At 41.0% G+C, this 24,276-nt stretch overlaps 1 protein-coding gene across 2 annotated transcripts in view; it reads right to left on the bottom strand.

Moving 5' to 3' along the window:
- Nucleotides 1-24,276, bottom strand: part of gfra1a (gdnf family receptor alpha 1a) — a 99,355-nt gene that overhangs the window by 73,325 nt on the left and 1,754 nt on the right. The window contains exons 3-4 of one of the 2 annotated variants that reach the window (XM_026189506.1): nt 24,100-24,180; nt 7,842-8,012 (exon numbers count right to left, since the gene is read on the bottom strand). In XM_026189506.1, coding sequence (XP_026045291.1) covers nt 7,842-8,012; nt 24,100-24,180 — 252 coding nt within the window. The remainder of the gene's footprint in view (nt 1-7,841; nt 8,013-24,099; nt 24,181-24,276) is intronic. The other variant, XM_026189507.1, reaches the window with a different exon arrangement.

Genomic DNA, 24,276 nt, shown 5'->3' on the forward strand with positions numbered 1-24,276 from the left:
AGGGTCTGAACCACCACCACAGGCTTTCCGTTGACACGGCATACTGATATCAGTGGGAAGGAAATGCCCCCACTCATTCTTCAGTCCACAAAATGAAGCAGAGGCAGCAATCTGGTGGGAATGTATGTACGTGTGTGCGGCGTGCCAACCTCAGTGATTTAAACGGGTATGCTCCACAGGCACGACAGCGGAGTATTGTGAATTACCCATCAGGACGTCTTTCTCTCTGCAGTGCACAAAACAAGGCCAACTCCGTGCTCACACACAGACACACAAACACCTGCACACACACACGCCCATGATGCACATTAGCACGTTTGGCTGTGCAACTCTCATGCTGGTCCAATTGCACAGTATGTCCCTTTCACCTCTCCCTCCCTCTGGCTGGACGGTGATAAGTACCCTGCTCTCAGGCAATGCAAAGCTGTGAATAATGGATGAAGTACAAGTTGCGAGTGACCACAGCAGAGCGCTCACATGACAGACACAATGACAGACATGGCAGGGACAGCAGGCATCTGTCTTTTTCAGCGCCTCTTCTCCCCCATGTCTGTGTCCATTTGCCACTTTCTTTATCTCCATGTTTATTAGAACAAATCAGCAGGATAATACTTCTCTTTTTATTTCAAAATAACATGATTCAGACTTCTGAAAAACTAATTTCACTCAGCAAGTTTTCTTGTCTGACAGCCTCCAGTGATTTGACCCGGGGTCGGCAAGCTTCACTGTTTGCTATCTCATTTGACCTTAAAACCACTCACACCATGTCTGTCTCAATTTATGAATAACGGCAGCATCAACACACATGCACAAACATCACCCTCCGTTCCCTTAAGGTGGTACGGTCATGCCAGCTCTAATTCTCATAATACTTTGTGTGCTTTATTTCAAGCTGTCCTGGAATGCTTTTTACCATTATAGTCTCTTTTAGCGTTCATGTGCACAAAGTACACACGCGTGCTTCAGCGCAACTCTGAGTCCGAACGCGAAGGAAGGGCAGTGCATGTGACATTTTGCGAGGTCTTTGAGGCTCGGTGCCAGTAACCTGTGGGGGTGGTGGTGGGTATCTCGCTCCCTCCTGGTTAGCTGACTGCCACGGTTACCTTCGGGGCTCACAACACGCTCAGTGACCTGTGCTGCTCTACTTGAGCAAATAACACAAGAGGGGGCGGGCGAGCAGAGGAGCTGAAGAAGATCTTTAGTAAACACCACATTATAATGTCATGTAACTGACCCAGCCCTGTTTTGTAATTTCGCCTAATGAAGTTTGTGGGTTTGTTGGTTTTCTCAAACCTCTTTAAATATGCACTGTTCCAACAGTTGGGTATTTATCTTCCTGTAGCCGCGGACTCTGCCTGATGAATTGCTCATCTTTATATTCAATCATTTTTGCATCAAATAAACAAGCAGGAAGAGAACTAACTATCTTTTACTCAGGCCAGATGCTTGGATACAACTACAGACTTTATCCAAACACATGTTATTTTGATTTGATGTAAATTTGTAACATCCTGTGAGGCTCGACATGTGATTTGTCTTCATATGTAAGAAAGTTGGCCTCTTTTATATAAACAGAACATGTAAACATGAAAACTCAGACGTAAGTCCTTTTCAAACTCCATGCCAATACTATACGCTTTTTTTTTCACCTACTCTTATACTGCCATTCACACTGACCACTTTATTTCACTGGATGAATTGACAACATGTATTTTTTCAAAACAAACTGGATTTTTAAAAATTATTTGGATATGAAATAAACTGATCTGACATTCAGACCATTATGTTTGGCAACAAGTGCGCTTGTAACTCAAAACCTGCACCGGTATGAATATGCAAGGACACGGCTAGATGCTGCTTCTGGTCAATCAGCTTTCTGAAATTATTGCTCTGCCTCCTCAAACGTGGTCCTAACTCAAAACGCCGATGGCAAAATGCCTCAGGCACACCACAGTTTCTCTTGCAGGTTAAAAGATGTAACCTGTAATATGTACGACTTGACAATTGATCAACTAACCCAGTATTTAATTTTATGAGGTTATAATCCTCAGATTTAGCATCTTGCTTGGCTCTTTTCATTAGCTGTAATCTTACACCCACTGGCCAGAGCAATGTCAAAACTGTTTTACTGACGATCAGAAATGATCAAAACTGTGACAACATTAACATGTGAATAAGGTCTGGGTGTGGTTCACAGTGTTGTCATATTGGTTTCTTGCTCTTTAATTCGAGTTAATCTTAGTTGGCCTTTTTCAGGTTGTTTGATTAAATTCTCAAATTCACAATATATCATATACTGAATTGTACCTGATATTTTGACAGTGGGCATCTCAGTCGAAACAGACGTTTACATTACAGCAATTATTTAGGAAAACGTTTAATATGACACAACATCCACATTAAAAGATGCATTTTTTTCCTTTCCCTTACGCATTTGTTTTATACAGAGTGTATTTTCTTGGAATGTGCAATAAGTTTGCTCATATGCTAATCTCAAGCATTTAACACCATTACACAGCAAAACAATAGATTTACCTTGGAGCTCTGTTTCTAATTAATCATCAGTATTTATATTAAGGCTATAAAAACTGTGCAAAGTCTGTAAGAATGGAACCAGAGGATAAACACTCTGGGCGTGGCCCATCGTAAGCTCCTCTGAGTAAGAACGCTGATTTAAAATAAGCTCTCTCTTTCAGACAGTTATGACTCATTGGTTTGGGAGGAGATTTTAGGCTTTCTCGTTAAATGATAATAGCTCATCCTAAAGAGTGCGCGCCGGTGGACAAATCTCCCGAGACGACAAAGCTACAAGATGATGACAGTGTGTTCTGTGTGGTAGAGAGGATCGTGAAAAATTCCCCTAGTGTGCTCACACAAATCAGTGTTTTGTTTTTCAAAACTTGAGGAAAAGGATAGCACTGTATTAGAGAGAGTGGTGATCATTGCTCCAATCACAAAGTCAAGGTAAAACACTGCAATGTTAAACACTTCAAGTTGTCTGAAACTGACTGAAAGTCGAGCTTAAACCACTGAAAGAATAGACTGATGTTGAGAGCCACTTTCTCAAAATTGGACTCATATACCAGCGAGAATGTCTAAAACTGCTTCAAGAATTATTAAAAGTCTCTGGGCTTGTTATTTGTGACTACACTGTGAACTAACACTCGACTTTTCCAACTTTCTCCTCTCACCTTCTTTCTCCTTCTTCCTCCCTGGGAACTGCACAACTCAACCTCTTTTGGTGATGTGTTTTTTTGCAAAAGAAACCCTCTCATATTGCTTTCGGTGAAGTTGAACAGTTCGCAGCATAAGCATTCTGACCTGCCTGAAAAGAACAAGAACAAAAAGGCCCAGAGTGAAGTTGCTAGCCGACGGCTGTGTTTTGAATCTGACACTTGGCTGCTCTTCACATGACAGCATTTGGGGACAAGAAAGAAATCCTCAAGGTGGTTGATGCAGTGAAACACTGGTGTCATGCATCCAAATGGTTGCATCACTAAACCACCTTTTCACATTCAGTTAAAAGTGTGGTGTGGTTAGAAAGTCTTCACTGAGGTGACACTTTTGAACTCTGAGCTGATCTAATCTAATGGCAGGCCTGATTGTGACATTTAAGGTTGTCTGACATACATTTTTAATGATAATCTTTTAATGTTTGATATCAGAGCAGCTGGTCTCCCTTGGGCTAACATACCCAGCTGTCTTACTGAGGGCAATATTTATGTTTAATCTATTTTTTTACCATGCTTTTTTTGTTGCTTAATTTCTTCTTTGTCATTTAATTTCTTTAAGCCGTTATACCTCATTAATCCATTTTTCAAAGACTAATGATGAAATGGAGGGACAGTTTACACAGTACGGCCTTCTTTGTCAAAGGCATGTATAAAAATTAAAACTAAAGTAACCAAGTCATGTTTGACTTGAAACAACTGTGTCTTACAGGAGAAATGAAAAGTCAGTTCACAAAGTCCGTTTATTTCTCCTTTTCAAATCCTCGCTGCAGGACCATAAACGACAATTATTACCTGAGATGATGAATCTTTTTAAATGACAATTTTGGAGAAACGGTATTTACAGTTAAGCCCTCAGCCGCATCCATATTCCTGTCAGAGAACAGAGGGATTGAAGTTTTTAATTAATCTGAACACCAGCATCCCTGAGGATGCACAGACATAAATACTCACTCTGTCTGTCTCTCACACACACACACACACACACACACACACACACAGAGAGAGTATAAACCTTTGCATACACGTCTCTCTGAGACACTTTGTCAAAGTAAAAGTGTCTAAAGAATGAGATGGAGCAGTTGTGCCCATTTGAAAGTGCTACAAAGCTGTGAGACACAGTTAAGAAATGTACATACATTTACATCATCTTCAGTCGGGGAACACATCATCTATTGTTTGATGACTCTGGGCATGCAGCCCGATATTTTAGAGCTTCTGCTGTTCTCACCAGATATATGGGCCAAGACTTCCTGTCCCATGCACTGATCAGTGTTTACAAAAACGTAGAAATGTATGAAAAAGCTAAATTATAGTCAGGCAATAGCCAGTAGCCATAGACACAGACCGAGAACCGCAGCTGTGTAAAACAACAGCCAAGCAATCGCCCAATCAAGAGCAACCAGACGTTCCAATATTTCCTGTGTTTGTTATCTTAACTTCACCGTCCGCAAGATCTCTCAAATCTATGTCTGAGAAAGGGGGTTTATTGAATAGTTTCTTATGCGTGACATTAAAAACATACGATCTGGCTCCAAATCCTCATCAAACAAACCTTTCGCCTATGAGAGGATAAACCCTCACTCAGCGTGGCCACACACGACACATGGGTGCAGCCCAGTCAGCCAGTGAAATCTGCCTCCTTAATGATGCTGGTGACATTTGTGCATTTAGCCTGCGCGATAACGCCGTGCGGATTGTGATTGTGATGGCTTCTTGTAACCCTAATGCAAAGTTTGATCATTTACGAACACAGTTTGACATCTTTATGTAAAAAATCCATAGAAAATAAACAAAGATAAATATATGAAGTATAGTTTTTGTTTTAAAAACTTAACAAACAAAAAACCCTGGTTTTCACATGTAGCATCACAAATGTTCTCCTGCTTTTGCTCTTCACATGGATTGTTTACTGGCATGCAACCAAAGCCCACTTAAACATGATTGGTCAGTACCCATTACTACTGACCACTCAATAAGTTCATTACAAACTGAACAAATGGTAAATGGTAAATGGCCTGTATTTATATAGTGCTTTACTAGTCCCTAAGGACCCCAAAGCGCTTTACACATCCAGTCATCCACCCATTCACACACACATTCACAAACTGGTGATGGCAAGCTACACTGTCGCCACAGCCACCCTGGGGCGCACTGACAGAGGCGAGGCTGCCGGACACTGGCGCCACCGGGCCCTCTGACCACCATAAGAACAACAAACTACAACCATAAAGCTTTTAGAACTATTTTGATGTACACATAGCTGAATATGCAACAAAAGTATTTATACAGAGAGCCACCTTTTTTCTGAGCATTTCGTTATATTAGTGCTACTGAAGTCGGGGTGCCAGCACTGGGCCCCAGAAAGACTCCAATCCAGCTCACGGGATGGCTTTAGAAAAGTCATTAAGGAATAGATGACAGTCTGATTTTTCACCATCTACAATAGAAATGTCTATATTTTAAAGTTGGTCCATATCGTTAAAAAAAAAAAAAAAAAAAAAAAAAAAAAAAAAAAAAGAATGGGGAAAAAAATCATGCAAAAACATTATTATTTACTTAGTTTCATTATTACAAAACAGTTTTGGCTGTTACTTTTTCTGTAATTTTACACTTTTATTGGTCACAGTTTAGTCCCAAAGTGCTGTGCTGACAGATTTCTTCCATTTACTATACAAGGATTTATTTACCATGTAGAAAAACAGACATGCTGTTACCACGCATTGGCTCCCTCAGTTAAATTCCTTAAAACACTGACAGAAAGGGGAGTTTCACTGGTCTTCACAATGTAAAATGACTTTGACATCCATGCTCTATAGTGTCTCTTTTAGCAGAGCATGAACAATGCCATGGAACTAGCAGCTTCCTTCAGTGTACTCTGTAGTCAAGCAGAACTGTTACGTGTTAACATCTTCCTCCAAGTTTGCTCCTATGCTGAGACCTCTTTACAAAAGTAAGAGTTCTCATGTGTGTGTGTCGGCTTACTTGACCGGTGCAGCTCATTGTGATTCTAGCTGTAGGGCTGTATTTTAAGGTCAGATGCTGAAGCACAGATTAAGAGGGAAAAACAGACAAACTTTACTCAAGGCTGAAAAACAATTCTAAACACTGCAAAAATTGTAACACAGTGTGAATTATGTATAATAACGTGAATTACTCAACATGGCTTAACAAGTTACCACTCTGGTCATTTACTTCTTTCAGCCTGGTGATGTTGCAGTTCTGCATCTCATGCAGACATTCATTTTTCTGTTACAGAGGAAACAAGTCAGGAAGCTCTCAAATGCAGACACAGGTAGCACTTCACTGCTCATTCAAATGTCGTACTTCTCTTAATGCGTGCATAAAAGCCAGTGGACTGAAAAGTCCTGCTGAAATCAGGAGAGGAAAGAGGAGAGAGAGAAGATGCATACTGCCCCTGAGGTTTTAGTCAGAACACACAATTCAGCATGATTCAGCCTCATTCAGCTCGTTGCCGTTATCCCCCTACAGCAAGACTTGGAGCGGGTATGTGTATTTGCCAGTGAGTGTACGTCTCTGGTTAGTTGTGCAAGCACACAGATGTGCACCCACACGTGATGGTGTCAGTAATAAATGATCATGATTTCCAGTCCAGCCAGACAATCTATTAGCATGACACGTGGCTATATTTGTGAGTACATATGCACTCCGGGTGGATATTTACTCCAAAATGCGGTGAATTGCAAATTCGTTCTTAGCAAAGTAACTTTTCAGCAGGCTCTGATGCAAAATGAAATATTTCGCATATACATTGGCGCTGCCTGCAATAAGCTGTTTTAGGCCATAAAACTAATGTAGCAGTCACAGACATTGACTGCCCTCTAAAATGGAAATTCATAAGCCAAAATGGCACAGTGGGAATATCAAAATATGACACATCCTCTTCTTCTTTCAGCCCTCCCACTTCTCACTGGCTTCTGCCACCTCCCCATCCCTACCCATATCTTCTCCTGGGTTTTCCATCTGTTGTGGAAGTTCTTCCGAAGGACATGTCAGCTCTTCCTGACACAGCTGACTAAGCAGAGAGACGGACAGACTGGACTGACACCTCTCTCATATGGTCCCGAGTGAATTCTATAACTGGCATAATCACTCACCAGTGTGGATGAAATCAGTATTAATATCTTAAAGTCAATTTTCCTTGGATCTGTTAAGTCTCATATAACAGAGTAAAATTGATTATATTCTATTATATTTTTACATTAAATAAAAATACGAACTACGAGACACCGAGAACATCTTAGTTTTTGTTTGGTTTAGATATGGTTCCCTGTGGTAAGTGCAAAAAAACATTCAAACATGTAGTCTCATGGGTATACACAAAGATGACATTTAATAATTTGCAAAATGAGGCAAATCAAGAGTGATGTAATGTAGTCAGGCTCCCGTAATAAACTTAAACTACAATCAAATTTAGTTTTTTAAATATGAAACCTCATTAGATGACAGATAAACCCTGAAGTTGTGCAACCACGACTGCTGCTGCTACTATTTTCACAGTGTTTTAACATCACAAACTGAAAACACTCTTACTTTATCTCTAGAAAACATCATGCATGATCAAACACACACACAACTCTATTTCATTACCCAGAATGGCCCAATTGGGATGAGCTCTCCTGTTTCTACTGGGATCCTGAAGTTCCGTGGAGGAAGGGCTCCCTCTGCCCAGAGCAGGCTCTCTGCCCTGGGAAAACCTGCCCTGGGTGCCCCCCCTGCCCAGAGCCGAAGTGGCAGAGGTGCTCCAAGGTTCCCCACCCTCTGTAAGAGATGTGCTTCATTCAGGACCACCAATCAACATCCATCAGGGTTCACAAAGGTCACAGGGAGGTCAAGATGATAAAAGGGAAGCTTACAGAGCAAAGGGAAAAGGAGAACAAGAACCAGAAGTGAGCATTCACATCATTCAGGGTGTTTTCTAGGTAGGAAGAAGGGGCACAAAGGAGCCAGGCGTCTTGTGATGCTAGGTTTTACAAAAGGAAGAAGTCTAGGACAGCTTAGTGTGCTACAGAAGAGAATAAGGAAAGAGGAACTGTAGCCTGTCACATCACTGAGGGAGTATAGTTCTTATCTGCAGGCAACAGAAAGAAGAAGCTCTTTAATCAAGGTAATCACAGCTGGTCCAGATGCTGCTCTGTACCTGCTCAGAGGGATCGCAGCAAGCTCCACGACTGACATCTATGTGACTAAGGAACAATTGGCTGGTTTTTACCCATACTACCAATCGACAAAGTGCACAGTTGTGTTGGTGGGGATCACTCTTTGGCTAACTTATAAATGAAGAGGTGTACATAAAACCAAATGAAATCAAACAATCACATTAGCCTGACAATTAAACAAGTCAAGAAAGGAAGAATCTGACACTGCCTGGAAAATTGGGGGCACGCAGTTATGGAGTTTTCGTTAGAGGAACGGTTGTGGATGAAACAAATGCAAATTTATGTATCAATGCCCTCATTTAACATCATGGAGAGCAAAGACTCAGACAGAACAAGAGCTCAGCTGGATGCTTGTCTGTGTGTGTATGGGTGCCAGCGGGTGCATGCATTCCCCAACATTTGTGTGCATGTGTGTGTGTGCGTGGGAGTGGGGGGTGCACTCTCAGTTCTTGGTTATGTGTGTCTGTTTAAGGCTGTGTTTGCTTTTCAGGGATGCTGCTGTTCTGTGATCAAAAGGAGAAGCACAAAGGGAGAAAGGAGAGAGAAAAGGGGCAAAGCTATTATTCTCCAAAGACAGCTGTTTGTTAGTTAGAGACACAGCTTTAATCAGACGTGCTGTGGCTGTTGACAAACACGATCACAGGGGGGCGAGTGTAAATTCCTTTTCCAATTGACCAATGGGGAAATGAAAATGTGTACAGAGCGTGGAAAGGAAATTTGTACTGCCGTGCTACTCTGAAGCAAAAAGTTTAGTAGAAATAGAGACTTTAGACTATTGAGAAAAGATATCACTACACTACAGGTTTCACAGCTAGCTGAGAAGATGTGCATGATCATCACAACCAGCTTACTACTAATAAGTGCAACTACTGCAAGATGCAAACAGAATAAGATGACAATAATACTCAGGATTTGAAAAACAAAAAAGTAGGACCGTGACTTTTAATGAGTTTGCAAATTAAACCTCTCCAAATCAACTGTTGGACTGGTTTTGGAGAAAACACATACATACAGTGCAAATACTAAAGTAACACCAGTGGTTTCGTACAGTACAGTGTGATGCTGCCCTCCCTCAAAGATAAAAACAAAGAAAAGTCACCGCATAATTACTAAAATAATTCCTAAAAGCCATTCTTGGATTTAAACAAGTCCATAAGAGGTCAAACATTCCAAAGATTTCGAGCAATGGAAGCAGAATAACTTTACAAATCCACTCCTATAAAAGAATGAAATGGTATAGCTCATTGCAGTCCCATTTGCTTTGGGAGAGTATGAAATTCCATTAAGACACACCGACACAAGTGGAAGCCCTGACGGCTGGAGCCGAGGCGAGTTAATCCTGCGAGTTGACTGTGTGCAGCCGAGGGCTTAGAGCAGCAGCTTAACACAAGGCCGCAGCTTTGGCACACCTGCCAGTGGTCAGTCACGCCTCAGCCAGCTGAGCGAAACACAATGTGATTATAACACATCATTATTAACTACACTGTATTAAATCAATTTTATCCTGAACGATTTAAAACATTGTTTAAATGTATTTGAGCATGGTGAGTGACGCAATATTAAAGGTAGGAGCAGGCAACTCTGTGAGCGCTGATTTGGGGACACATTTAGGTTGAAATTGGCTTAAATTTTGGAAGAGTTTTAAAAGTATTTAAATGACTGAAAGTCAAAATAAGCCAGACTATAGACCATGAGAGGTATCCGACTCCTCTATGAAAAAGAATCTAGCTACACTCATTGAGCATTGGGTTGGGTAATTAATCACATTTGTAAAAATGAATAATTTTTGCATTTATTTTGCTAAAGAGTCTGCGTTTCATAATGAAGAGCACAGCGTTCCTTTACAACAGCGGGCTCTGTAAACTTACTAATTCTGTCACGATCTGGTACAGGGATTCAAACGCAGAGCGGTAAGGTATCTCCAAGGTGTAGTTTATTTACAGTGCCAGTGCAATATATGTACAGTGAAGGGATCCAAAACTCCGGGGGAATCACAGGGTAACTCGCTCACGTCTTCTTCGCTCACACTCACACACGTTCCCGCAGCAGGGAGGTCGCAGGTCCCGGGGGGGGGGGGGGGAGATCTGAGGCAGACGAGAAGGCAGGTCACCAACTAATCACAAATCACGAATATGAAGCACAAGAGCTGTGAGAACACTAACGTTAGGGGTACAATCATCCAGCGACGAGAGGATCTGTGTTCCAGCCTCAAATAGTGCTCCCGGTGATGATGGGTGAGTGTTGTCAGGTGTGTGTGTGGGCCAAGGGCAGGAGCCCACAGTGAGCTCCGCCCAGGCAGAGAGGGAGAGAACAGAAACAGCAATTGTAGCCTTGTGGGGCCGACCGGGCAGGCACGGAGACCATGACAAATTCTTTAGTTCAAGAGCCAAATTGGGACAGAGAAGACCAAGTCTTCCACTACGGATACAAATACCCAAGTGAAATTTGAAAAGTGGAGAACTTTTCTAAATCTTTAGGCATGTAGTATTAGGTTCAGAGAAATATATGCAATTTACACTTCCAGCAAGCAACATCTGCTCAAGTTTATTTTAACGTGTACTGTTATACGAGGCTAAAAAGGGTGTTCACGCTGCATAAAAGAGTCTTTCAACCCCCCCGCCCCACGCAACTCTTTCTTGAAAACTGATCTTTCCCAACTTGTGCAGTTTAAGCTATATTTTTGCAGTGCAATTTTTGCTTGCGAGTCTTGCTTGACTGGATGTGCACACATAGCCGTGTATAACAATCAGCGTAGGTGTCTGCTGCTGTGTATGTGAAAAGTTAATTGTCCATTTTTTCATGCAGTATAAAGCAGCAGCGGGAGGCAGACCTGGCACATGCTCCCACCCACTGATTTGAGCTGTCAACCACGTTTATTAACTATGATGAATCACCCCTCCACTTCACATCCAATCAAAGACCTCTCAGAGGGACTCAAATCTGGTCACCTTTAACTAAATGATTTTCTTGGCCCATGGTGCGGCAGCCAGCGATTGGACTGGCAACCTGATGATATGGCTGCTGTTAGAATTATTCTGCCAATAGCCCACAGCTGGATCAGTCATTTTTGAAACAGTGTGGTGAATTAAGTGGCCAGCTGACATGCCGCTGCACGGTTAGGAAAAAATTTAAAAAGCTTGCTTGGCATGTTAAAGCAAAAGATAAAGAGCTCTACATACTTGGAATATAAAGGTGTTCTCTTGACCTTGCCTTGAGGATTAAATCTGTACTGGGTTTCATCTCTGCTGCATAATATATTACATTTTACAATATGAGCTGACAGGTACCACGGAATCAGAATAATCTTTCTTCCACAATGTAGAGGGATTTTCCGTGAGTCTTGCTTTTTCTCCCAAACCTCCCGAAATCCATCTATTTTTAACTAAACATGTATTTGCACATGTTATACTAAAAATGTCAGCAGCACAGGGAAGAGACAAGGTCAATGAAAACACAAACCCCCAACTGACCAAGTCCTTCTCCCAGATCAGAAAAGTAGACCTTGGCGTGGAACTGTACACCTTGAACGTCGCTGAAGGATAAAACCTTTGATCCGGGCCTGAACGGAAGAGCTGGGGCAGCAAAGACAGAGGGAACTGCACAAAAGGAGAGCGATCAATAGATTCTTGTAGACACGGCCTCAAGTTTCCAATCCAACACAATGCTGTATTGATTAGATTTCAAGGAACAGGGATCAGAATGTCAGCAGTGGATTTGGGAGTCTTTAAAAAAACTACTGCGCAGAGGATGGAACAATAGTATATAATGAGGCACTTGCTTATGCACTGCAAACTAATAACATACTAGACCTGCAAGATAGTAGCACAAGAAGATGCACCAGAAACATGCCATGTCGGTGTAATACAGAGGGTTTTAAAAAGTACCAAGGACAGCAAAGGTCTTCCACTACATGCATCAGAGAACCAAAAAAGGGAAGTTATTTTCTGCAAATATTAGAAGCACTGGATAGCAGCTGTGCAGAGAAAGAGGAAACCATCATCATCTCAAAGCAAACAAACAGAAGCTGCAAGGTAATTGGAGTAACTGTGGTCTAAAGACAAATACTGTCTAAAAAGTTATTATAAATATATGCTGAAATGTTATCATTGAGTATCTCACTAATAACTTGTTCTAAGTCTTCCCATTAATCCCCATGTCATGCTGAGGTAAATGGCTAAAATAATTAGTAGTAGAGGTGACACGATATGACTTTTTTATGTCCGATGCCGATACCGATATCATAAATTTGGATATTGGCTAATACCGATATGAATCCGATATAGTGTGTTTTTTAATCAATAAAACTGTTTTTAATATCTTGCTGCATTTTGTATAAGTTCATACTCAAAACAAAAACAAAACACTAAAGCTATTCTGTTACACCTGTATGCAAAACATACACTGCACCCAAAATATTTCATAGTTCAGCAACACTGATTAATCTAATAAACTTAAACCTACTCCATCCTCCTTATTCTGGTATTTTAAAGAGTAAGCAACCTAACTAATAGGGTTCCAAACTCCCAGCAAAATAAATAAATAAATAAATAAATAAATAAATAAATAAAAATAATAATAATAATAATAATAATAATAATAATAATAATAATAGGGAACCACCCTCCAACTCATGATGCTTAATCGACGTAATCAACTTTAATTTGATACAGTGTGGGAAAAAAATGCACAGAAATCAATTATTTTTCAAGAATAATTAAATAGATTCAACATCTTTCTTCAACAGAATTGCAGACTGCACAGATGGTACCTTCCTAAAGGAAAAAGTACTATAGCTTACTAGGGTATATTAGACTTAACAGTTACCATATACAGTAATGGACTTCTATACATTTTACATCAGATTAAAACTTTGGGTGTAAAATTCCGATAAAGGTTAGACATTTTAAATGAGAATAAGAAAGAAAAGTATGTCTTTGTGCCTCCTGCCTTTTCCCTGTTCATGCCCTATCGGCCCCCCTGGCTAAACTTTGCTAGACAGTTGCCAGCCATCAGCTACGTAGAAAAAGATCTTGGTGTAGAAAGTAATATTAAATAAATTCTAACAACAGATTATCAAGCTTAAACGTGCTGCTGTTGTTCAGCCACTGGTTTCCACTTTCTAGCACAAAGTGGGCCAAAAACAAACAAGAGAGACAGACTCGCGACAGAAAAGCCGATCAGCTGATCATTAATCAGTTTCATGATTGAAGTAGCAACAGGAGAGGGAGGGAGAGAGAGAGGCAGTCGCTCCATATATCGGTTGTTAAGCTAAACGCTGGAATGCTTTACAAACATTCAGAGATGAACTTACACACTTGCTTTACTTCTCTCTTGGATAACTTTCTCGGAGATGAAATGCCGGTTTGGTAGCGAGGCTCCAAATACTCAACCAGACCGCTGACAGGTCTCGCACACCACAGCCGCTCTATCACGTGAGCACACTGCTCCGACGTGCTATGGTTATGAGCCAAGTTACGCCATGTCGCAAGTTTTGTGAGGTGCTTTTTTGATATTTAATGGATCGGATTACATTTTTTTTTTTTTATTTCTCTCCGATATCCAATCCAGTAATTTAGGTCAGTATCAGACCGATACTGATACGTAATATCGGATTGGTCCATCTCTAATTAGAAGCATAATAACACCTTACACTTTTAGACCAAAAGAACACCTCATTGTATTTTAGAGATAAATGTAAATACAGCACTGATAATACATCTAAACTGAAATAAAGCTACACTTTAGTTGTTTTCAAGACATGCTAGCTTTGCTAGGATTCTGCTAAGGCATGCTGATTGGTCTTTTAGCATTTAGAAAATGTACTTTCTTCATGGCACCCATTTAAAAACAGTAATTAGACAGAAACACTGCAGTTAAACTAAACCAGAAATTTAAATGTGTGTTTAATAAGCATCTGGTTGTGGTAACTGAAGACAGCTGTTATAAGGAGGATGCCCGAAAACAAAATGGCAGATGTTGTAAAGTGGTGTTGCTATGACATTGTATCCATAAAATATCTTGACCGTTTCAATCCAAAAGCATGATGGACACTGCTGAAAAAAAAAGAAAAAGAAAAGAAAATGTTAATGCTATTAAATTTACATTTGGGGGGCTGCAATTCCATTGGGCCCTCTTCACTCTGTGATATGACAAAGTGCACCGTACTAAATATCATATCCGTAGAGCACGCTATTATCTGACACTAACTGGTACTAAAAAATTATTATTGCTTAGAAGCTCACTTGTAACATTAGTGATATAGTGTCGTATTTGCTACCACCAACAGACACACAACTTCAAACTTGAAGTCAGGCAGGCGCACAGGCCCTCCTCATTAATAGCTGAAGCAGTCGACTTTCATGTCACTAAACAACCCGTCAGGAGGAATTTTGAGACTTCAGTAGAGCTCTCTTATTTGAACAACACTGAAGTTTGAACATTTATCAAAAATGTTAATCTAGCCATTAGCTGCTTAATTATTAGCAATTACCACACAGACACAAAGCCAGCCTCAGGGAGTCACAAGCTAGCATAATTCATAGAGGCAACACCAAGTTAAAACATGTGGATCTGTTCCCTGTGGAATAGGAGCAGCTAAAAGTACCTTTATCTGCTAGCCACATTAGCTGTACTAACACAAATAATAATGGCCTTCCTATCTATAATAGTTGGTGTTAATTTAACAGGATAGCACAATTATTTGTGTCTTAAACATGTTAAGTTTTATTTAAACCCAATAACTTTTGTTAACCCTGGCTTTAGGCCTTGTATTTTTTAGGCTAACCCTCAAACCAGCTCCTGGTGAATCCAATACATCTCCTGGTGTTTGTTCAATACAATACCTATGAGCATAATCTAGCCAGCAGTTACATATTCCTAAATGTAACTGAAAACAATTTAGGCAAATAAATTTGCTGCAAAGGTAGGGCAACCCCTTTCTAGGAAGCCTGAATGATAACAGCTCCAGGCATGTGAGTCATTCTAGCTTACAAAGTAAAAGTCATTTTCTGGGAAATGATGGAAAAGGTTTTTAGGAATGCTGATGAGGTCAGAAGTGCATGACTGTGATACCTAAACTAAAGCAGGAAACTCATGACTTCATCAGCTGCTCTGTGTGTTCCTAGAAAAACACATGACCGCTCTTTCTCTTAGCTGGCATGAGGACTGAATAGTGATGGACAGATGTTTCTTTATGTCATGAATCTTTACGCAGTCTCTCAACATGTGTAATTCCTTGGCCTTGTTTTTCTTGTGAAACACATCAGCTATGGAAGGCTTCTTTGGACATTTTGTAATAATTTAAGGCTGTCTTAAGGGATTTTGTACATTTAACAGTTATAACTGCTCAAGGTAGCAACCTATTTTACCTGTGTCTGCACTATAGAAACTGGGTAGTCGTTGGGTCTCTGCTGTTAGGATCTTGTTAGCTCATACTACTTTCTTAGCATTAAAGGAGCATTGAGTGACATAGCTGTAGTTGGGCCAGGTAGTGCACACTGATCGGCAAACACTGCAGCACCAACAACTGCCATTAAAAAAGTAATAACATATTAGTTACGTTAACAGCGAATCTGGACACGGGCATTAAAAAACAAAACAGAGAAATACAATGCCACACTGACTCAGAGTGAAATACTTGCCAGCATTTGCCAGGAATTGCAAGTCTTTCACAACATAACAAAGCAATGTAGGAATAAAATGAAGAGGCTCAAACACGATTTCAGGGAAAGCAAATGAGTACAAAATACAGCAAAGGTGTACTTCTAATCACTAGCTGACTATAAAAGCACTTAAGCATTTTTATTATGAGTGTGGATGCAAAAGAAATAAGGCTTGGAAGGTATGTTGTTTCTAGGGAAGTTCTGAAACTAATCTGAAAAGAGTCTAAAGGGACTTTTATGTGGTCTGGCCACTAGTACTCCATCTGTTTTAATAACATCAGAAAACCAGTCACAACCAGTGTTGGAATGGTCCATCACTTAAAAAAAAAAAAAAAAAAAAAAAAAAGAAGTGATAAAGTCCTTTAAAGGAAACTGTTATGTCCAGAGAAACTCCCAGCTGTAAGTCTATTTGACTGAATAAGCATGAAGCAGGAGGAAAAAAAACGAGTAAATGCGCTCAGTCAACTAAGAAATAAAAAAAATCAAGTTAAGAGGCAGGATCCTCTTTCATTCGCTCTCTCTAAAAGATTCGGCACAATTAATGATGTTTCTACCTCCCTTAACTCCTCTGCATTTCCTCCCTGAGTTTCTCTTACTCTCTTAAACACACACACACACAGATGCAGGCGTACACACAAACACAAGCAGGGAAAGAGATAGCGATAGGCACTCTTATCTCTAAACATTGGCAGCTCATAATGAGAGTGACTTCCTCTGTAGCCAGTGGTTGAGTGGTGCTGACAGCTTCTCAGCACTGTGTGTCAGCACGGGGGGATTTGAAGCGCTGCCTTAGCTTGACAGCCAGGCCACGCACTTACAGATGTTTTCACACTCACAACACACACATATGCGCAGACGTCGCAGCGACTACGCTTCAAGGTTGACTTCTGTGGGGGGGAGGACAAGATCTGTTTGAAGTCTTGACACATGGAAGAGACACAATATTGAGCTTTGGTGTATTGGGGCTTATGAGTGGTGAGTGGGTGATATACAGAGAGCTGCTGTAGCAGCCAACTGAGGGGAGGACTGAGCTTAAGGAGAGAGTTTAAGCCAAGCAGACATCAATACACGGCGACAGGGAATAAATTCATTACAAGCCAGAGACCACACTTTCTGATTACTGCAGAAAATTTGGAACATGCACAGGTTGGAGATAAATACCTTCAACACCTCGGGTGAATTTAAGCAACACTTCTCGATGCCCTTGACATTTAAGTATAGGAAAACACACAGAGAAAGGTTTAAAGAATGTAAACATTCTGTCATGCTATACTGAATTTATTAAAAAGTGCGCTGTTTATTTTAAACTTTTGAAGCAGTGGTTTAAGATAAGTGCTGCCAAGCTGAACACTATATTATCACCTCAGAACTGTCAACTGTGAAAGGTCAGTCTCCAGGCCAACGTGACAACGATAGTTGTGTAAACTCATCTTTATTCATAGGTTTCACGTCCTGGAATCTATGACGCTCTTATCCGTTTTCCACCGCTGCCACCCTATCATTTAAGCACTGCAAGTTGTTTTTACATTAAGTCACCTTTGGCTGCTGGCCTGACAGTCGATTAAGGTCCGTGTCACTTTCTGCCCAGTGCAATGTTTCTCTCACCTCTCATCATGCCGGTGTTATATGATAATTGTCTCACACAATAATAACAGTCTTATCGGCAAACAGAGGGATCACGCAGTTTAATCTTTGTGGCGTCACGTCAAAATATATACATCTGTTTTTAGATAGGAAACAAATAGTGAAGTTCATGGGGAGACCTGGGAATTTAATATGCACCAATCAACCACAAAATGTATACAATTTAATATTTTGTGGTTCCTCCATTATGCTTACGAGGCCTCTAAAGGTGTTCTGTCATTACAGCCATCCAGACATTAGGCAGATCTTCTAAGTCCTCGCACCTGCTGGGCGAGGCTTTCATGGACAAGACTTGCTCAGTTTTGCCAGGTGTCACTGCCTCCCTGACTGCCAGTCCAAGTGGACACCTGACACCTCAGTCTCTTCGTGCTGCTGTGTAAATAGAAGAGACGTAAGTAGACAATAGCTGCCAGCGGTGCCAGCCAGCCTCTCCTGGTACTGCCCCCTGAACCCTATGCTCCATCCCTCCCCTGCAGCAAAGACAAAACTACACCCTGCCACTACAATTATTCATATTTTTTGAATAATATATAATATAAAACGTTTTTTTAAGTTCTTTCTCTCATGTTTTAGTATCTGACTCGCTAGCAGCTTATTGTTGTGGCAATTGCCTGTATCAGCTACATTCCAGCAGTCCAGCTGAATCCAACTTGACAATGTTGGACTGCAGCTGCTGGTCGTAGTCCTTCTGCTGTCCTGGAAAGCTGCTGTGTGCTGGAGGCGACTCTAACCAGAACCTGAAGCAGATGGAGGACTGGCTCATGCCGAACCAACTCCACAAAGCAAAAGAACGACTACCGCCATCAGCTACACATCACAATAGTAGTTTTCGTGTCCATTGCAAGGAAAAAATGCTGCAGAAAATGTTAATCAGCTATTAATCTGCCACAGTGAAGTATCTGCAAATATTTTAATTATCTAAACTGATAGACAGAGCTGATTGATTTAAGACTGTTTCCTTTCCTTGGAAATGCATGCACAAATACAAGTGTTTGTATCCTCCAGCACATATCTAAATCTGTGGGAAACCATCATGGTAAATGGTAAATGGCCTGCATTTGTATAGCGCTTTTCTAGTCCATAGGACCCCAGAGCGCTTTACACTACATTCAGTCATTCACCCATTCACATACTGGCGATAGCAAGCTACATTGTAGCCACAGCTGCCCTGGGGCGCACTGACAGAGGCGAGGCTGCCGGACACAGGCGCCACCGGGCCCTCTGACCACCACCAGGAGGCAAACATGGGGTTAGTATCTTGCCCAAGGATATTTGGCATGCAGCCAGGAGGCAGCCTGGGATCGAACCACTGACCTTCTGATTAGTGGCTGACCTGCTCTGCCACCTGAGCTACAGCCATATTTAAATCAAGGGGATTTGAATGTAAACATCAACATTCTGAACTCTTTCTCATGTTCTCTACCCATTTCTGAATTGCCATCTGGAAATGCCGCTGGCTTGAAATGATGTATGTAGTCAACAGCAATGTTACGGTATGTTTCAAAGCTACATTCACATGAATGCAAGGACCCAGGTTATTGCCCAGCGTTGCCCATATTATTGCGGCTCTGATGACTTGCTGTTTTTTTTTTTGGTTTTTTTTTTTTTGGGGGGGGGGGGGGGGGGGGGGTTGTAATTCTCAGCATTCAGTCTCTTCGTTAAAAGACACACAGGAACAGTAGCAGGTTCATGTGTCCATTGCAGGACCTAAAAATCCCTCAACATTAACATTTATGCCAGCCTATGGGGAGCAGGCAGATACTGTAGCTTCTATAGTAGCTCTACTATCCGATCAAACTGCACAGATGAGCTGCTGACCGTCTTGTTGGTCCATCAATTCTCCACCCTTTTCTAATGTTTTGTAAGTACTAACCACTGTGTACAAGAAACACTCAACAAGACCTGCCATCTTAGATATCTGACGCAGCTGTCCAGCCTGCATGACATGGACCATGTCAACTTCGACTTCAACATCTGACTGTTTACTTCCTGCCTTATGCTTTATAACGCATCCCTTGGAAGGTACCATTTTAACAAAATAATGAATGTTATTGGCCTGTCCGTCTTTATTGTTGCAACTGATTAGTGCATTTACAGAATGAAATTGTCAAATAACAAGATAATGTGGAAGGCACAAGAAACAGAAGGAGCCACTGAAGAGGAAAAAAGAGAAGCGCCCATGGAAACATGAAAGGTACCTGTAGCAGCAATTGTTCATGAAGATAATAATAAGAACATACCCAGGCTGTGTATTCATCCATTTCCTGGCCACTTTGATTTTCCAGCACCCCGGGCCAAATGGCGTGGCAGTAATTCCAAGTTCACTTGAATCTCAGAATAATATGCTGTGTTTCTGTGTTGCTCTCTCCTGCATGGATCACTGACTCATAAACATGGGCAAGTGGTGAAGAAAAAGGCAGCTATTTCATGTAAAGTCTGCTCTCTACTTCCTCTAGGCTTAAACGGACTCATGCCGTGTGATAGAAAATTGCTTTTTCCCCCCTCCTCTCAACGCGACGTCTACCTTTTTTGTTTACCGATTTCCAAAGCCTGAAACTGCAGTTCAAAGAAAGGTTACACATTAAACTGAATCGAGTATGTATACGTTCGATGAAAAGATAACACATGCAAGACATATCGATGAAAGTATCTGCATCGTCTATATATGTCAAATGAAAACAAGATTTTTAAAATAAGCGGTGGTCTCTGCAGTTTCACAGATAGCAGAAGACATGTAAGCACTTTAATGAAGTAAAAGACCAAGTGAATCAGACAGAGTTGCTAAAGAGAGATGGGAAGAAAGGGCTAAAGCAACTGAAAACTTTGATATTTTAAAGAGGAAGGAAACTGATTAGTGCAATTGACGGCCTAATTTAAAGACGGGTCTGCTCTATCCTCACACACTTAAGCCTTGTTTCCTTCCACCACGCACAGTGGTTAAATAGTTAAGCACCAGTTTTAAATATTTCATGTGCAGAGATCGGATTTAAAAAAGTTCCAGACTTAAAGCTGTCATCACTTTGATACAAAAACAAGCATTTAATGGAGCTGCCAACCTACAGGAAGATATGGTAGTGTTGCCAGTCCGCAAATGACCTCTAGCAACTTCCAGACAGCAAAGAGACATTAATCTGCATATATGAGAGACTACAAAAACAGACAAGAAGGCATTTACTCTTCATTGCTTTTGAGGTCTACTGGAGAATTTCAGTAGGGTCTTTTTCACCCCAATATTTTATCTTTTTTTTTTTCCAAAAGCTAAACACCAGTGAACACAGCAACAGTAGGTGCTCATCTTTTTGTACCTCACACTTGATTGTCAGTCACTAGACTGACAAGAAGTAAAAGGACTTCTCAGGTAAAGATCTGAGCTAAAATCTCCTAGAAGCACTGTGCATGTAGTATTATTTCATTATTTTGAGAGTACTATCATGTCAATAATATATGTTGGGTGATTTAAATATTTTTAAATGTTTAAAAGCCACTAACAGAGATTTGCAGTTACTAACGATTGAGTGAAGCCATGAGGAGGAAAGTGCAATGGTGTTGTGATAAACAGCATCATGCTCTCTGCTTAAAATTCCTGTTAAGCTTTCTTTAATGTTTTTCTCAAAGTCAGTGCACATATACTGTACATTTATGTTGCATAAACTGTGCATCTGCATGGCTAAGACAACACTCTACGCGTCTGTCTGATAAAATCAGACTGAGGTTTATGGGAGTGTCACTAGGAACAGGTGTTCAAGGGCGGTGCAGTGTGTGTTTGAGCATCTGTGCACTGTATGTATGGGTGTCACTAGAGATTAGTGGCTTAGGTCAGAGACACGGGGTCGATTATGGAATTACAGGATCATCGGGGCTGCCTATTGTTCCTATAGCCTGGGATCACTGCCACGCTGCCTCACTGAGACAAACACGAAGCACATGAACAAGAAGAGAGCCTCCAGAAGCGGAGGGCTCATCACAGATCAGTAACTCGAATCATCTGTACATTACAAACAGATGTCTCAGAACCTGAGTGCATTCTGCAAGAATAGTTTTCTTTTATTCAGTAATTTGTCTCACAAATGAGTAGAAAAGCTGTCCCTAACATTTTGGGATGCAATTGACAGTGTGCAAGAGAAAGAAAATGTGTTCAGTAAGAACTTGAAAGTGATACAAGTCACCAAAGAAACCTGTGGAAAGACGATGAGAAATGCATGCTGGGTATTGTGCCGAACCATAATATGCTTCTTTAGAAAGTTCTGGCAGAACGGGATCAAAAATTGCATAATTTTAAAAAATGACAATCCCCGAAGAATGCTGTTCATATAGTTCTCCTCTCAAAGTCTGTATTTTTTTTTTAGCTTCTTTTGTATCCATTAATATTCTTTGCTCAATTCAATGTGCCACACTGTAGAAGTGAAATATAAAAGGCTGTCTGAGTGATCAAAAACAAGCACTAATCATTTCTGCCTCGATCCTTCTCCTGTCACCTTGCCCTTTAATTTCCTGCAGAAAGCGCACAAGAGGCAGAGTGAGCGCAGGCTTTCTGTTTCTGTGCTCCCTGTCCTCTTAGCCTTATCCTGCTACTCACTGATTAACCCTTACTCTGCAGCCTTCTTCTCTCACCCGTTCTTCTACACTTTGAATCTCCTCTAATGATAAGAGGCTATTCTCATTCTAGCGATAACTTCCTGCATTATCCATCTTTCCCATGCTCATCACCACTGCACATTCACTCGCCATAGAAAGAAGTCATGCTCACCATAACTGCGGCTTAATGACAGACTCGGGCTGATCGGATATTAGAGTAAGAGATATATGTGGACATAAAGAGGTATCTGGACGAGCACGGTTAAAACTCGTCAATTAATCCGGTGCTTCCCAACCAACTGCTCGGGACCTCCCAAGGGGGTCCTATGATAAATTGAAAGAGGGTCGTGGGAGCATTGAGGAAATTAAAAACTAAAGATTTATTAACATTATTCAAACTTTTCTTTTCTTTCCTCTCTTGAGCTTATGAAAATCTGTCAAGTCCAAACAATTGTGATGATAAAAGTAATTCACCTCAAAGCTTGACAGGACATTAAGACATTGTTTCATTCATTTGAGGAGAGATGTGATGTGAACTATTAAATTATGCCACAGCAATTTTGCATTTTTCACATTTCTGATCTTTCACTAAAACAAAAGTAAATACAAACTTGTCAGCCTAAAATCATCACAAGAATGAGACCATAAACCTGTCTGTTCTCGCCCCGGGAAACCACAGCTTTGACTGTCTAGAAGTGGCACCTGCCTGTGAAGTGAACTCTGATACCGTGCCGCATGTGTTTCAGCACCGATGGCCTTTTTCAGACTGGCTGGCATACTAAAAACCACAAACATATGGCGTTTCTCCTTTGAATGTACTTCCTTTTTTTTTTTTTTTTATAAATAGAGAGTAGGAATAGAAATGATTGAGCTTTACACAAACACTGGCTTTCCATCCAGTATTTCTAAAGAAGATAATTGGTCATGAAGTCGATAACCCAGTCTAAGATTTGGCTTATCTGCATCTTGCCACCCACATTATGATCTCACCCGGCTGGGAGAAAAGCACTGGTTTAGGGCGAATCAGCCTATTGTGAGATTTCACAAAAAAATAAAAAATAAACCACACACAGATGACAGAGGAAACAGAAGAACCACCTCTCTTTCAAAAGGGGTCACAATATCAGCCTTGTTCTTTGGAAATGTGGAGGCAGAGCATGTCTGTTTGATTCGTCATGGCGCTGATCACCTGCAGAGTAATAATAACAATATAAGCAGCAACATGATTGCGCCACATACATACGTCAGCCTGTCTAATATCCACAACAGTCTCAACTGTGGGACCACAGAGAGCCTGAGTGGCTGCAAAGAAGGGAATAACATCGCCATCTAGAGGCTCGAGTCAGCATCTTTCCCACACACAGCTCTGAACAGAAAAAAAAAATGCTTGTCATGCTCTTCCAAGTTACTCACAGAACTACTCACACACTTCTCAACAAGTGGATTCAAACAGCCGCAACAGGAAGCTGCCCACAAAACCGCAGTAAAATACACCTCAAACAGCAGAGAGGCCCTTCAGCATCGAAAGATTTACCCACTGCTCAATGAGACTCAGAACTATAGCTCCCCATGCAAGGTCACTTCCAGCCAGCATGCAATATTGCTGGGGTGAGAACAGGGGGAGAGAAAGACTGATAGCAGAGATGATGAGGGAGGATAAATACTTGACACACAGATAACCTTCGACGAGAGCATGCACAGCTTGGAGCTTATCTCAACTGAGACAGGTGACAGTGAAACAATGGCAAAATAAATGGCCAGAGATGGAGGAAAAGCCTCCACGGGCGGAGAATTTTTAAATATTCTTACCTATGATGGGAGCCAGACGGAAAATATCAGACAGACGGCTGTTCACGGGTTCATATGGAGAGTCTTCTAAGAAATCATTACCTGCAAGAAAGATGACAGCATGTTATAGATACATTTTCAGCCTCCTTCTTGTGTTGTTAATCACCCTTCAACCCATACACTGGCCTGCATGTGACA

The sequence above is a fragment of the Astatotilapia calliptera genome, chromosome 13, assembly GCF_900246225.1.
Source record: "Astatotilapia calliptera chromosome 13, fAstCal1.2, whole genome shotgun sequence".
NCBI classification, from domain to species: domain Eukaryota; kingdom Metazoa; phylum Chordata; class Actinopteri; order Cichliformes; family Cichlidae; genus Astatotilapia; species Astatotilapia calliptera.